The sequence below is a fragment of the Fulmarus glacialis genome, unplaced genomic scaffold, assembly GCF_000690835.1.
Source record: "Fulmarus glacialis isolate BGI_N327 unplaced genomic scaffold, ASM69083v1 Scaffold7629, whole genome shotgun sequence".
Taxonomy (NCBI): domain Eukaryota; kingdom Metazoa; phylum Chordata; class Aves; order Procellariiformes; family Procellariidae; genus Fulmarus; species Fulmarus glacialis.
This window is the reverse complement of record NW_009233789.1, coordinates 20013-34823: the sequence shown is the minus strand read 5'-3', so window position 1 is coordinate 34823 and position 14811 is coordinate 20013. Positions and strand designations below refer to the sequence as shown.

The window sequence follows — 14811 nt, the reverse complement described above, 5'->3', positions numbered from 1 at the left end:
TTTTTTTAAACTCCAGAAAGGTCCTCAACTTGTATTTTTAGATTTTATCCTCAAGGTGCTTCTCTACAATGTCCTTACATAACCAAGCAGTGGTTGAGCTCATAAAGTAACCTGATTAATATGCTACCTCTGATTATTTATTTCAGAGTTTCTTGAAACCTCATGATACTGCCAGGGAAAAATCACACTTGTAGCAAGTAACTTCAGAGTACCATATTTTGTATGATCATATACAGGCTCTTATTTCAATTCTGGTATTTGTCAGAGAAGTACCACACCAACAACCACACATTTTTAAAATCCCAGTTCAACAACAACTGAAAAAACAGTTTGTATCATTGACATTGTAGCATAAACATATTCTGCTCATTCGTATGTCTTCCATTTTCCTTTTATTTGAACAAAGCAAAAAAAGGAGAAAAATCTATCTTTTAAAATTACACAGCTCAACTGGCAAATTAACAATGTAAAACAGTTGGGGGGAAAAAAAAAGACTTTATCAAAATAGAAGGGGTTTATAGCAACAAGTAAATTCTTACACAAGTACTGAGATAAAATCAGCTTCTGTGTATAAAACAACTTAAGTCAAATTGAGTTTCACTACTGAGTAAGATAAATTCATTTTCTAAAATCATCCCCAAAGTGTTGATCATTACAGGAATAGGACTGGGTTTAGAGAAAACTGTTCCAATTGAATTCCCAGTACTCGCTTTCTCCACAAGCTGTTTTGGCTCAGTATTCTAATGCTATTTTAATTTTCTTAGATATCTCTTTAAAAATAAGTTTGAAAAAGATTTCTACTTAAACACAAACAATCAGAAAGCAGATCTTTGCTATGAGACCCTTCCAATCACTTCATTTTCCTATTTTCATAAAACAACTTTTCAATAAAAGGCAGAAATAAAAAGACAATTCAGGATAAACTTCCTGAAATTACATTTTCTCACATTATCTCGAGTCATACACCTACTTTTCTCTTGAAGGCCCAGGAAGAAAAAAGGAAAGGAAAAGATTTGGACATCTACATAATAAAAGAAAAATCTTTGCTGAGTTTAGGTTGGTTTGCAAAATTTATTTTTGGTCCACTGACAAATTATTACTGAAAAACAAAAGATTAAGTAAGTACACGTAGTTCAGAATAATTATTCATTTGTATTAACACAGAAAGTTGCAAAGAAAAACATGACTAACTTCAGAGAGCAGCAGTCCTGTGACTATCAGTAGAAACCACCTTGCAGAAGCCAGATTATTCAATGTCATATAAAGACGTACCTTTTTATCATATACATCTTGCCAGTTTACTCCAGCAAAGAAACTATGACGCATGATTTCTTTTGCATCATCTGGGCCTCCACCAAGTCTAAAGAGTCGGGGGGAAAAAATCATATTAAACAAGCATTACTCTTAAAGGAAGACTAAGTTATTGTAATGGTTGGAAAAGTGATTAATTTGGTTTTGACTACCTGGGAACAATTCTCACCCATTTAATATGTAACTCTCACCTGTTTAATATGAATTCAGGTGATCCTGAGAGAAAATGTGATAGTAGAAGCATCCACGGCACGGTCTATTCTATCTGATTAATCCAACTACAGTGTTCGCTACCGTCCATGATGAGCTTTTTTAATAATTCATTCATTTTTAAAACATACTTAAGTTTAGTTTTCTTGAAAGACCAACTAACGTTCTGGCACTATTAAAAACCCAAACCAACCCAACAATGCTGACATAAAATTTTGCCAAGGAGGTGCCAGGCACTGAATCAGTAATGACTCACACATCATTTTTATACAGTGTTCACTGCTGTTGCATCTGGGTGCTGTAACAATTAACCAATTACCATAAAATAGTCTCAATCTCAGTCAATTAGTATAAATTAATAAATTGTAGGCCTGCTGAGAAGGTTATTTAAAGGCCATTGTAAATAACCACACTATTCACTGTGGCCCATAGCTTGCCAAAGCCAGACTCTGGCAAATCATCTTAGGAAGTGAATTCCACCTACTTTGGTGAACTTGCCCAAGGTGATTTGAGCTCATGGAACTGTGGTCACTGCTGCCAGAAGAGGAGGGTCCCACCCCTGCCCATACCTCTCCCCTCTCACTTGTATCTATAGCATCATTTCCACTGATGACTGCGAGCTGAGTCAGCTCACTAACCTGGAAGAAAACTAACCCTGCAATGAGAAAACGAGAAAGAATTGCCTGGTTTTTGTAGCATTAGCAAGTCAAATTTGACTCAACAAGTTCAGTGAGCTCCCTTGAGCTGCTGCTGTTGGAGGAGAAAGAACCACACATCCAGTGAAGGGAACCTCTGCCCCTTTCAACAGCACGTAGACTTTCAGGACTGCTTAGCTCTCACCTAACTTCTTCCTGAGACTGGCTATCCTACTGGTCTCACAGAAAGAAGTTGCAACAGAAGAAAAGCTAATCTTAACTGAACAAGCAGGCCATACATGTTCAATATTGACAAGAAGAGTGACACAAGTAGTTTGTATTTCATTAAAAGGAACTGCTAAAGATATAAAGACAAATTTTAAAAGCAACCTTTTAAGTAAGAGGAATTCCTCTCTAAAGCATTTATTGCAAGGAGCAGTAATTCTCACAACCAAGAAAAAAGATCCGTATTGGTATTACCCTGCTGCCAAACTACAAAAATATTCTGAACTACTACCTCAGTCTTGCAGTAACTAGGTATAAAGCTATTCTCATTTCCAAGCTGTATTCCTCTTCTATGAGTAGTTTCTCAACTACTCATTGTAAAATTCTCTACGTCTCTGCTAAGCATCCCAGTTAGCCTGCAGTCTCCAGACTTCTCTCAGTATCTTCCCATTCAGATGCTCAGAGAAAAGCTGAGTTGCAGTTAACCTCTGTGCTCCCACCCTATTTAGCATTAGCTAGCACCAGAACTTGAGTATGAATAAGCCTGTAAATATAAGTCTGTAATAAACACTAATGTCTGCAAAGATTTATTAGAAGGAAGTATCTTTTCAATTCTAAAGGTTAATATATTTGATGGGTCAGATTGTTTGGAGGTTAAAATGCATTAGGAGTTGCTACAGGAACAAATTTTTACTTTAGTCTCCAGGTATTTGGTTGGTTGGTCACAGTTTGCTTTTACTGCACACAGTAAATTCAGTTAAACAGGCATTGCTGGGCAGCAGCAGAAAGGCTGACCGCTTTTGCTGTCCTGGCTGCTGCACTTGACTGCATGCAGGCAAATCCCTCAGAGAGACATGGCAACCAGACCTGCCCTGAGTGCCAGCGAGCAATGCCCACTACTGAAAACTTCTTGAGAACAAACTGAGGATGAAGGAGGACTAGAGAAGAGAGACAGACAGACAAAATGCCTGCAGCCTTAAAACATGCCAAGAGACTCACAAGAACAACAGAGAGACTGGGGAAAAGAGGGGACCTACAGACAAATCCCACTGATCTACAAAGACAGAGGCTTGTTTTAGAACCAGAGGGGACTGCTAGTCCAGTGCAGGAGCCACTGGAAAATGGCTCTCCTAGGCAACAATCCCAAAGGGAAAAGCCCACGACAAAAAGACACAGGCAGCAGCTGGGTGATACTTGCTTTCAAACCACTGTATTTAAATTTCACTCAGAAGATGTATTCTTTAACCAGTTTCTAGTTTACATAGTCTCATATGTGATCTATTTACATGCCCTAATAAAATTTATGTGTGGCTGTCTACACATCTCTTCTGGCATGATCACTTCCAACAAAAAGTGGTGTAGTCCCCATGAGACACTACAGCCAACTCAGGATTAAGTCATACTCTGAAAAACGATTTAGAGCTTTCCCTTTGTTCCAGTATACAATCTAAACCTAAAATGATCCTTCTGTTTTCTGTGAATGATTAAAAAAGTGTTCTCTTCCACATGCATTTTCCCCTTTTACTTGTTAACCTCACTTTGTGTATCGTTGCTGTACTGAAAAAGTGGAAATCTGAGACAGTATGGCTGTGATTGACAGGTCCTTCGGCCAGGAAGACCAGGCACCACTGGCCTATTTTTACATTACCCAGTATGATGAGAGTATTTATTACGCCTGTATACCCAAGTAATTTCACTTACCGCTTATTTGGATCCTTTATCAGTAGGCCTGATAGTAATGATTTTGCATCTGCAGACAGAGTTCGAGGAAATTTTATGTCCTCCATTAGTATCAGTTCAAATAGTTTCTCATGATCTTGGTTGTAGAACGGTAATCTTCCACACATCATTTCATACATGACAACTCCTAATCCCCACCAGTCCACTGCACGACCATAGTCATTATCTTCCAACACCTAAGACAGAAACCAAACCCAGCTGTAAGACATGCACTATTTCAGACACAATCATTTCAGCCTACTTGATGCATCTCTGTATGAATGTGTTTCCAAGACTTCATTTTCACAAACCTGGCTCAATACATGCAACTGCAGTACTGACCCACACACCTGAGCTCACTGAAATTCCAGGCATAATGGGGACCGTACTGCTAAAAGCAAAATATAAAGTTGAGAATAACCTGCTAAAAATGATCGTGACTGCATTTTCCCCTTTCCTATGTCCTCTACCATCCCATTTATAGTGTACACAGTTTTAGGAAGAGACACTTCATCTACAGGCACTACTGCCTCGGTTAGCGTTCTTCTGGGAGAAGTAGTGAAGCATCTCCTTGCTCAGTCACTTCCTCTCTCCTTATCCCACCTGTAAGAATAAAGCCTCAAATTTAGAAACACCTTAATCTTACTAAGGTAAGCTGAGCTTCTTTATGATCTTTGTTTATATTAAAAGTCTTCAATGTGTTTCTCCTGACAGTTTCATTAGTAGTCCAAACAGCTGAACTGTGCTAATGCAAAGAAATATAACAATGTTTATGATACTATGTTTACTATGACACTATGCTTATATGCTATTATATGATCACAGAAATATGGTAACGTTTATATAATTTGTTAACATAATGCCTCCAATGTTGTATGCCTAAACCCTACTCCACAGCCCTTCTCCCAGCAGCCCCAGAGGATTGGAATAAGGAATCTAAGCAGTGTGTCTTGACCTTAATACACCTTCATACTAAACTATAGAAATGAAGACAACGTAACAGCACCATACACCCATGATGAAACCACAAGCAATAAGGAAACTGAAGATTACTGAATATATACATATATAATTCCAATTTCTGTAATTTCTAGAAGATCATACCCTTTCACTCAAAAAAGATAGAACAGTTAGAAGTTAATAAACGGTAACACAGAAGGCACTACAACTTCATGTGCCAGACAGCCAATATTTGCTGCAGAAAGATCTATTAAAGAGGCAAAAACCTTAAAATAAGAAATTAGACTTAAACAGAAAGAGCAACGAAATGCAACTGATACAGTTGGACTGTATTTATAAAGAATGAAATAATTCTTCATGAAGAATTGTTTCTGTATCATTAAAAGGCAGATTCAGAAAGGCAGCATGTATGACTGATTTTAAAAAACAAACAACCAACCAACAAACGAATCCACAGAAAACAAAATACTTTTTACAACACACAGACACATGCAATCACCACCACCAAGAGCTCACCCACATTCAAACTGTAAGTAGACACACAGGAACAGTCATTTAGATATATAGTGGTGAAAATCTGGTAATGTGTAGTAAAGCCTTCAGGCTTCAATGAATAAGGCAACCTCTAACAGATCAGAAATAACCTTTTTCCATGAGTACATTATCTTGTGATTGTCTAAAAAGTGTAAGATGACTTCCAATAATTTCCTCTGAAGCAAGGGCAGCCTCAGTCCTCACCCACCTGGGGACACTAAGTGGCCGTGACCACATCAGAGGACACATGCGCTACCCTACCCAGTCCTAACAAGGGGTGTCAAGCTCGTTTATCTGCCTCTCCTTTTTCTCCCACAGTAAATCCTACCCTGCTCTGAAGTATCTGGTACATGCTACTAGCAGAAACAAAATGCAGTCTGATCCAGTATGGCAATTTTGACAATCCCACAGTAATTAACGCATTCATATTCCTGGTTTTCACTGTCCTTAAGGATTAGTAATAGAAACATGATGAAAAGGAGTGTATTACAAATCCCTCCTGTGTATATAAGATTAAAAAATCATAAATATTAACACATTAACACATACTATTTACAACTGTGCCAAAACACACAGACTCGTTACATCATTGATATTTCCAAATAGAGGGTGAAATTTTGGGAAGTGTAAAATACAACAAATTATCTGAATAAGTACATATGACAAAACTAACTAAAATAACTCCTGCATTTTAAAATTAAATGTTTTATGAGTTTGAGCATATTGCAAGCTATTTGCTGAAAAACTGTATATGAAATCTGTGACGCTTGTCTTTAAACCACCATTTCTCCTGCCACAGAATAAAAGCATTAATGCATTTTGCTACTATATCTATTAGCACCGTTACCATTTCTCCTGTTTGTACAGTGAGCTACTCTTTTCTTTTGAAGCTAGTAGAATATATAGAATTGCGAGGCAGTGGTAGATTCTTTTTACAAGTAAGTTGAGGTGTGGTTTGCATGTGTGATTTATAAAAGAAGGCAACGGGAAGATAAAACGTATCATTCTCTGAACAAGGCAAATCGCATGGCCAATAGCTAAAGCGAACTGTATCTGGGGCTTTACCTAATTTATGCAGGACTTTACCTAATAATAATAAAAAGTATGAGCAACCTTTTGCTGCATTCCCACAACAGCAACAAAACAGTGGTACAAAGAAAGAGCCAAATGTGATTTTTAACCTCCTTTTACATAAAATCATAAAAAAGCATAAAAGCTGGATTAACTGCCTCCCGAACCCACATATCACCAGCCGGGTTCTCATCCCCAGCTGGCAAAACTGGCAACTCTTTATTTTTGTTTAAATACCTGGTTTACAGCCAGCCAGACAAGCTAGAGCATCAAAAGGGTTTCATTTAGGCAAAAGGAAAACAGCCTGAAAATAGTATAAATAAAGCAAAATGCATCTCAACTTATTTTAATATAAATGTAATAAAATTGTGCATAATGCATTCACAGTAAATACACACAATTATTTTCTTTAAGTCATTTCTACTCCTCATGGTGTTAAGAAACTCCAGGATTTGTAGACTGTGACAAATCAATGGAAGTGCTGGAGCCCAGCAGCTCCTACAACCAAATCCATACAATTAGGGCAAGCATGAGAACATGTCTATACACACTGCCCCAGCATTACAGAATCCTTTCCAAACAATTCTTGGATTTGAGGGATTTGTTTTTAATTGCACTGAACATAGGTCAAGAAAGCTTCAACTCAGTGCTAAAATGAACATGACACACAGCCGCAGGCTTTGTACCTATGAATAATTCAATCTTTTGCCTACCATGGGGTGGATACCTGCTTTCAGAAATGCCTCCTTTGGCTGCGATGACTGATACTGCTGTCCCTCCAATATTCGTGGGGTATCCTTGTATATGTGGGGTACCAGCCTAAGCACCTGGCCAGGCACAGTGGAAATTTTGATCTCTTGGACTTTGTACACTGCCCTTAAAAGCTGCCTCCATCATCTCCAGCCAATTCTTGTTCCCTCCATAAGGATCCAAAAAAATCTGTCTTTAAGTGAATACGCTGTCCTAACAACCCAGTCTCTTCAAGGTCACAGAGGGAAAGGCAGCAGGCCCACCACAACCATCGTAAAGGACACAAGCTCAACCACTCTGGTATCTGTTGTAAAGTAATACATTAATATTTTCTAGGGGTATCACACAGAAGGACCACATGGAATTCATTAGCTGCTCTTTCTGTAGCTTCACTGAGTACGTACTTCAGTCAGGTGCATTTTCATGAAGTAAAGATGAACTTACGTGCTTTCTTCCGCAAAATTTGTTTAAATAGTCAGATCATTAGATATATGACTTCCCTTCCTTCATCTGCTTCACACACGTGGGGTGCCAAAATCCCAAGCTACCTCGTCAAGATCTAGGTGAGGTTTTAGGAGATGAGAGCTCCAGTACCATGTGACTTCAGTGCGTGGATAACATTTATAGTCACTCATCCCTATTTTACACCTCACATCATCACTGTACCCAAGTGACTTCCCAGTGTTGAATAAAGCAGGAGGTGGGCTGTCTGCAGTTCAGCCTGGATGATACCATAGATTATGAGAAATAAAACTCAAAAAATGACCATCATTTTTATTACTTGAGGGAATCTTACTCCATTTGGTTTTAGGGCTCTAGTTCAACAACTGGTTCTTTCAGAGGCAGTGCCAGCCTAACTCACACTCTTGTTTCTGTTCCCTCACCACAACTTCCCTTACCTTGCCAAAACTATGCAACACACTACATCAGAGAGTAGGCCAGTACCAAGAAGAAAAGGGAGAAAAAGTTTCACCCTGGGTTATTTTTCACCTGAATCAAGTTTTCTGACCTAAGCCACTCAATTGCCATGCGAACAGTTGCAGTAGCACAAGCGAGAACACCAGGGCAGGCTGCATCGGATGCGGCATTGCTGCAGAAAGAAATGCTTGGCAACTCTGCCCCAAAGTTACACCACAGAAGTTACACTGATTCTGCCAGCTATTCCTGCACGCACAGACAGCTGCAACAGCCGTGCTCGCTTAATGGGAAGATTAAGGGCCTGATTCTCTTCCCAACCCTGTAGTTCTCTAAAGCACTCCAGCAGTATAACAAGGTTCCAAAGTGGGCATAAACTCATTGCTGCACTGAAACCACTGCAGTTTTCACAGGCGTTGATGCTCCTCTAAAACTTACACCTACATCTGCAGTACGAGGACACAGCCTGGGTTTATATGGACGCTTTTAAAAAAGCTGCAGAGGTGCTACTGAAGTTTGTATTCTTCCAGCCTTATATAAATATGCAAGAGGTTAAGTAACATACACACTTTCTAACAAGCAAGAAACATTAGCCAGGCATCTGCTTCCAGGCATACGCAGGTACTTTAGTGCTTTTATGGATGTTTTAGAGGCACTGGACAATATTATAGTTTCAGCTAAGGGAAAGCTATTTATTTACCTTAAAACTTTCATTTGTATTGTGGTCAAAAGGCAACTCAACTCTTTTAAATGTACTGAGATAGCAGGAATAGCCAACTGTAACAAGGGAAAACAAAGTATTCTCTAGTGACTCCACTGCCTCTGCACACTTAGGGGTTTCTGGAGAGTATTATCGGCAATGACCAAGTATACGATGGAATAGTGCTTCATACACAGAGCAAAGACCATCAAGCTCTACATACAAAATAAAAAATTCAGTTCACAGCCTGAACTTTGTGACGACTAAGACAACACAAACACACTACAGGGCTGCCAATTGCAATCTTCTAATACTATTCCCCACTGCTGAAAAGTCCAGTGTCTTGGACTCGAAAATATTAATAAAAATCATTAGTACCACTGGAAGTTTTCTCTTTCCCAGAACACAAAATCCATTAAAAAGACTTCCTCCTCTACTTCACCAGTGGTTGTAGATTTTAATCTTTAGATTTATCAATCAATACATCTCCAGGTGTCCTTTGCTTCAGGTACATCACTCTTTTAAGAGCTTACAGTCCACAGAATTTGGACTATAATTAAATGTCCATTTAATTTTTATGGTGAAAACCAGTGAAAAGATATCTTTTATTATTTCTTTATTTCTTCAGTAGCTAGAGCTGAAAGTTTTTTGGGAGGCACAGCTTGAAACACATCTGCAAACTCCTGTTTACAAGGGCTTGGGGCAGAGACTTAGGAAGCAGGCAATTAAATGAATCAGCCAAAGAGAAGTTAGAAGAAAAAGTTAGAAGATAGAAACACACCCAATGCTTCTACAAGATTTTGTGAAAATAATTTTTTTAGGAGATTAGTCAGCAGTATAACAGGTGAAGTCTGTGACCATCTTAAGTCAGTCATGTATTTCCCCTTGCCTTCAGTGAGACTAGGATTCTCTGATACTTCACAGAATACTGGACATGGTGTGACTGCTCCAGACACAAATTGAGCTGAATGTAGAAAATCCTTTAATTCTGTTTTTACTGCATTTTCTTGAAACAAAACATCCCTAATGAACAGCCTCTGGAAGATTTCTGGTTACACAGCAGAAATTCACACAACCAAGAAACGTACTTCCCACAGACCTCTAAATGGTAGCCAGTTGCTGTAACTTCTGCACTCTGCAAACAGACAAATTTAGCAATAACCTTGAGCATGAAAGGCTTCATACAATTCATTGTCAATCTTCTACAAAGGGTCGTCAGCATTGGGTTTTATCTTTAAAAGAACAGTATCAAAATATTGGTTTCATACTTTGTGCTAGATAACCAAGGCAACTTACTGGAAAAGCAATTACATTTTTGACCTAGTTATGTTTCTCTTAATACATTAGATATAGACTTTCTGATAGGACATTACAAATAGCTTGTTGCTCAATCAATAATTTTGACAGAACAGATGGGAAAATATTTAAACATCTAAACAAACTGTCTGCACACCTATGTTGTGAAAGAAAACTGAGAACTTGGATACACCAATGTACTGTTAATTTAAGGGGAAAAAACTGTTTTCAATTAACCTTACAGTTCAGGTGGAGTGTATGTTCCTTAAGCATTCCTGGTAACCCTTCACACGTTTTTATTGCTACAGTTGTTGGTCTGCTAACAAATATTCACCCACGTATTATTCAACAAAAGTTAAAAAGTGTATTTGCCACAACTTTCTATCAATTGTGGTAACAACTACAACAATGAGAAAGTTTATAATCTGACATTAATGAACAAAGGTAATACACATTTCCTTATAGAAACAGACTTTTATCCAAATGTATGAAAATCCTTCCTGCAGAAAGGTATGTTTGCCAAATACCATACAAATTTAGTTACTATAACTGTATCTTGGTATGAACAGTAAAAGTATTGCTGCGTCAATAGTAAAAAAACCACTTGAATAAATACTCATTGCTTTTATTATAGAGAGCTGAAAAGACAAAACATCAAGGTTATAGATACCCTGGGAAATGGATACCTGAGAATTAAGTCAAGGAAAAAAGTTTTTCATTACTGCTTTAATTTTCTACTGCTCTAATTTTTGCAGGTAGTTTTTCTCCATTTTGTATCTGGCTTGCACTGCTGTTTTACTTCTGGTCCTAATGCAGACTATCTTACTAACACATTTTTGTACTAGAGATTTCCCCTATCTTACCTAGGTTTTTGTTATGTAAACTTAAAAAAAAAAAGCAAACTAAAATTTTTTTCACTTGCTGGCACACATTGTGCTGCATCAGAAATGGTACATTCTGGTATAAATGTGAATTAAGCAAAGCCTCCTAGAGGAAAGAGCATGCAATACTAATTAATGCGTTTAACCTCCTACAAGGGACTCTGACTTCAGTAGAATTTAAAATCTTAAAAAAAAAAAAAGTTAAGCTATTGCACATGAAAAAAGTATTCTAACAAAGGACTGTAAGAAGTCAATGGCAACCCTGGCAATCAAAAAAAAAAAAACCCCCCACAAAAAAACCCCAAACCAAAAATAAACCCACAAAAAAAACCAGAACAAACAAAAAAACCCAAGAAAACAACCACCTCATACTAAAAAGACCCCTCAAAAGTAAAACCTACTTAATGGACAAAAACACCAAACCAACCAGAAAGCTAAAATAACTCTGTTCTAGAATTAACAGACACCTTTCATAGAAGGCGGCAAGTAAAAGCAAAAGATTATTTCAGTCTACAGAAAGACGGCACTTGTCTCTCATAACTCTACCAACTCTACCATTGGAAGAACAACTGCAGACCTGTTCATATCTGTATTAATTATCACTGCACTAGCAGTAGACTCCATAACATACACTGCCATAAGATACAAGATGTGTAAGAAGTAATAAATAATGATAATACTGTGATATTTCTTTCTGGTTGCTCATTCTTCCTGAAATGATTTTGATTTTTACCGATGCTAAACAGCATTTGTTCAGCTTTTGTTTATGCTTCGTTACTCTGAGAAAAACTAAAGGCTTTTGCTGAGATGGAAATAATGTTTGCATTGATTAAATGAAAATTAATGAAAAAAAGCTTCAAGCATGTTATTGAGAGTCTTTGTAAGAATTGTCATACTTATTTGTTTTACAAAAAATGTGGTTTTTATTAGAAAATTACTCTCTGTTTTAAAGTTCGGGTTTGAATACAACAGTTTATTTATGGGCAGAGTGGAGCTAATTTGTTTTCTAGTCTTTTGTTTGTTTTATTATTTTTGCATATTTGTTACAACTTTCCCCTTGAGAAGTCTGATACTGCATGTGGACAATTAGTTTTTGTGTCTGGTGAGATTAACCAGATTGCATGAAAATTCAAATTCTTGTTATATCGTTGGTTATCTGGCTTCAGGAGAAAGTCTAACTTTTGTGCTAATTTATCTGTTGTTGCAGCAACTCTTCTGTATGTGTAACTGAGCAATGCTTTCATACCCCCATCTAAATGCTCCCCATCTTTTGATCTTGATACTGCTTATTGCCAATAAATTATGTTCTGCTCTGGATACCCTGCCTTGTCCACATTCCATCATGTTCATCTCAGGGCCCCGCTGGCAATGCCAAGCTGACAAAAGTGCCCAAATTCAAATCACTAGCATTTTTGATGACTTAGGAGCATAAGATGACACAATGTGGTACGCTAAAATATAGTAAGTGATAACAAAACAGAAAAAAGACCACATTTGAATTTTTATCAGGTGCTAGCATTTCAAGATAAAACAACTTTTTGCATTTCCTTTTCCTTTCAACGTAAAAAAATAATTTGGTACTTGGAATTCTAGTGTAAAGAGAAAATTCCATACTGTGAATCTCTCATAAATCAGAAGGGAAAATATTTTCAGGCATAGATGCTATTCCCCCTCACACTCCCCACTGGTCCTCACCCAGAAATAAAATGTAGCCAAATACACAACAGACAGCTGTTCAAGAGCACACGCCAACACTAAAACACATTTCCACAGGTAAAATAAATTCTATTGTGCCTCTACTAAGAATCAGATTATGCATGAAGCATCCAGGTAAAAAGAGAGTAAATAAACTTGAACTATCCTTTTGAAGCCAAAAGAAAATCAGTTAAGCAAAGCACAACAACACAACTACAGTGTTTGGGTACTGAGCAAACTAACTATAGTTTTAGGAAAACAAGTACAAGTTATCAGAAGTTGGGGCTTTTTGGTTTTAAGCAAAAGCCAACAACCAAAAGCAAAGCATTCTGCCTCACCAGGAAGCAGTAATGTCTCATGCTGTAGGCTAAGACAAACACCTACTCAAATATAAAAAGAAAAAATAATTATGGCATCGGTGTTGGTAAAAGACTTACTTATTAAATATTCATCAGATTAGATACTTTTTATTTTATGGAATAAAATACATCACATCACTGAAAATTTTAAAAAAGGAATCTTTTTTTGTTTATATAACTCTATTAAGAGTCCATTAAACTAATGCAAATGAATAAGCAAATCTTCAATCCTCATAGTAGGATAGGTCCTTGGATGTGGTGGTCCACACACAAAAGATGGGGGTTTTTTGTTGATTATACCTTCTCTACTTACTGAGCTTTACATTTGTCTATATGACAAAGAGGTAATGCTGCCTGTTACAGATTAGCTCTAGTCATACAGGTATCCCCATTACACACATAATTTATTTACCATTGTAATAAGAGGGCTAAAAACTTTCTTGTGACATCAGAAGAAAAATATTATCACAACCTGCAACACTACCAATATGCGACAATAAAGAATGAGCCTTTTGACAGCATTCCTTGAGCATGGAACACAATTGATTTGAATGCATCAATTTAAAAGGAAGGAAGAAAGAAAGAATACAACTACCACCTTTCAAAGTCTCTGGCTGATAGAAGCTAATGTTCTATCCTTGGACAAAACAACACTATATAACATACTTTCCTAAATATACATTGAACACTTGTAGGTTCCATTTCTTTTTATCAGTAAAGTTGGGTGGGTTTTTTTGGGGGGGGCCACTCTAATTTGTTCATTCTAACTTGGCGATCAAAGAATTTTTATTTTTACACTATTACAGAAGTGCATTTTTCTAGGTTTCCAAAACCACCTTATTCAACCTTCCCCATCTGTCACCATCTGCTTCTTTTTAGCATGTACTTTTTGTGTGATCACATAAGCATGTGAAAAATAACTAACATTCAGATGATTGTCTGCTGGTACATTTGAGGACTGGGCATAATAAAAGTGAACTGCCAAAACGTACTTAACACTTCTAATTTTGTTGGGTCTTGCATGTAAGCTACATTTGATTTTCAAACTGTTTTACAGTTGGAAAGTTGATCAGGTACTCTAACTCAACAGTAAAACTGAGACTACATAATTAGCTCAGCACTAACAAGATTATATTCAAAGAGAGGAACAAAACCCAGAAATACATCCACACGAGTTCACACATCCATCTTGACTGAGTCTGTCTGCACAATGTTGCCTGAGGCACAGGATAAGATGCTACAAGCAGCCTACTTCTGGACAGTCACAGCCTATGTCTTGTCTCCAAGCTACCACAGGACAAGGAATAAAGGACTCTCATAATTACAAGGGTGCATGAAATCTCATGGAAATGCTGGAGAAGCAAAGATACTAAGCCAGGAGCAGAAATGCATACAAATGCAATGCAATTCCCTTAACAATGCAGCAGATACCACTTCTAGGTGCAAAGTAACTGGAAACTGCCATCAAGGCACAAAAGCTGAACGGTGGAGGTATCTGTTTCCAGAACTCTATCATGCTTCAGGCACAGCATTTCTTCTTGTAAATGCAC

General features: G+C 37.5%; 1 protein-coding gene across 1 annotated transcript in view; it reads right to left on the bottom strand.

The window, feature by feature from the left end:
* Nucleotides 1-1191: 1191 nt before the first annotated feature.
* The window catches only part of LOC104082339 (RAC-gamma serine/threonine-protein kinase-like), a gene marked incomplete at its 3' end in the record, with an annotated part of 32787 nt that continues 19167 nt past the window's right edge, over nucleotides 1192-14811 (bottom strand). Inside the window, exons 5-6 of the mRNA XM_009585437.1 lie at nucleotides 4083-4297; nucleotides 1192-1360 (exon numbers count right to left, since the gene is read on the bottom strand). Coding sequence (XP_009583732.1) covers nucleotides 1192-1360; nucleotides 4083-4297 — 384 coding nt within the window. The remainder of the gene's footprint in view (nucleotides 1361-4082; nucleotides 4298-14811) is intronic.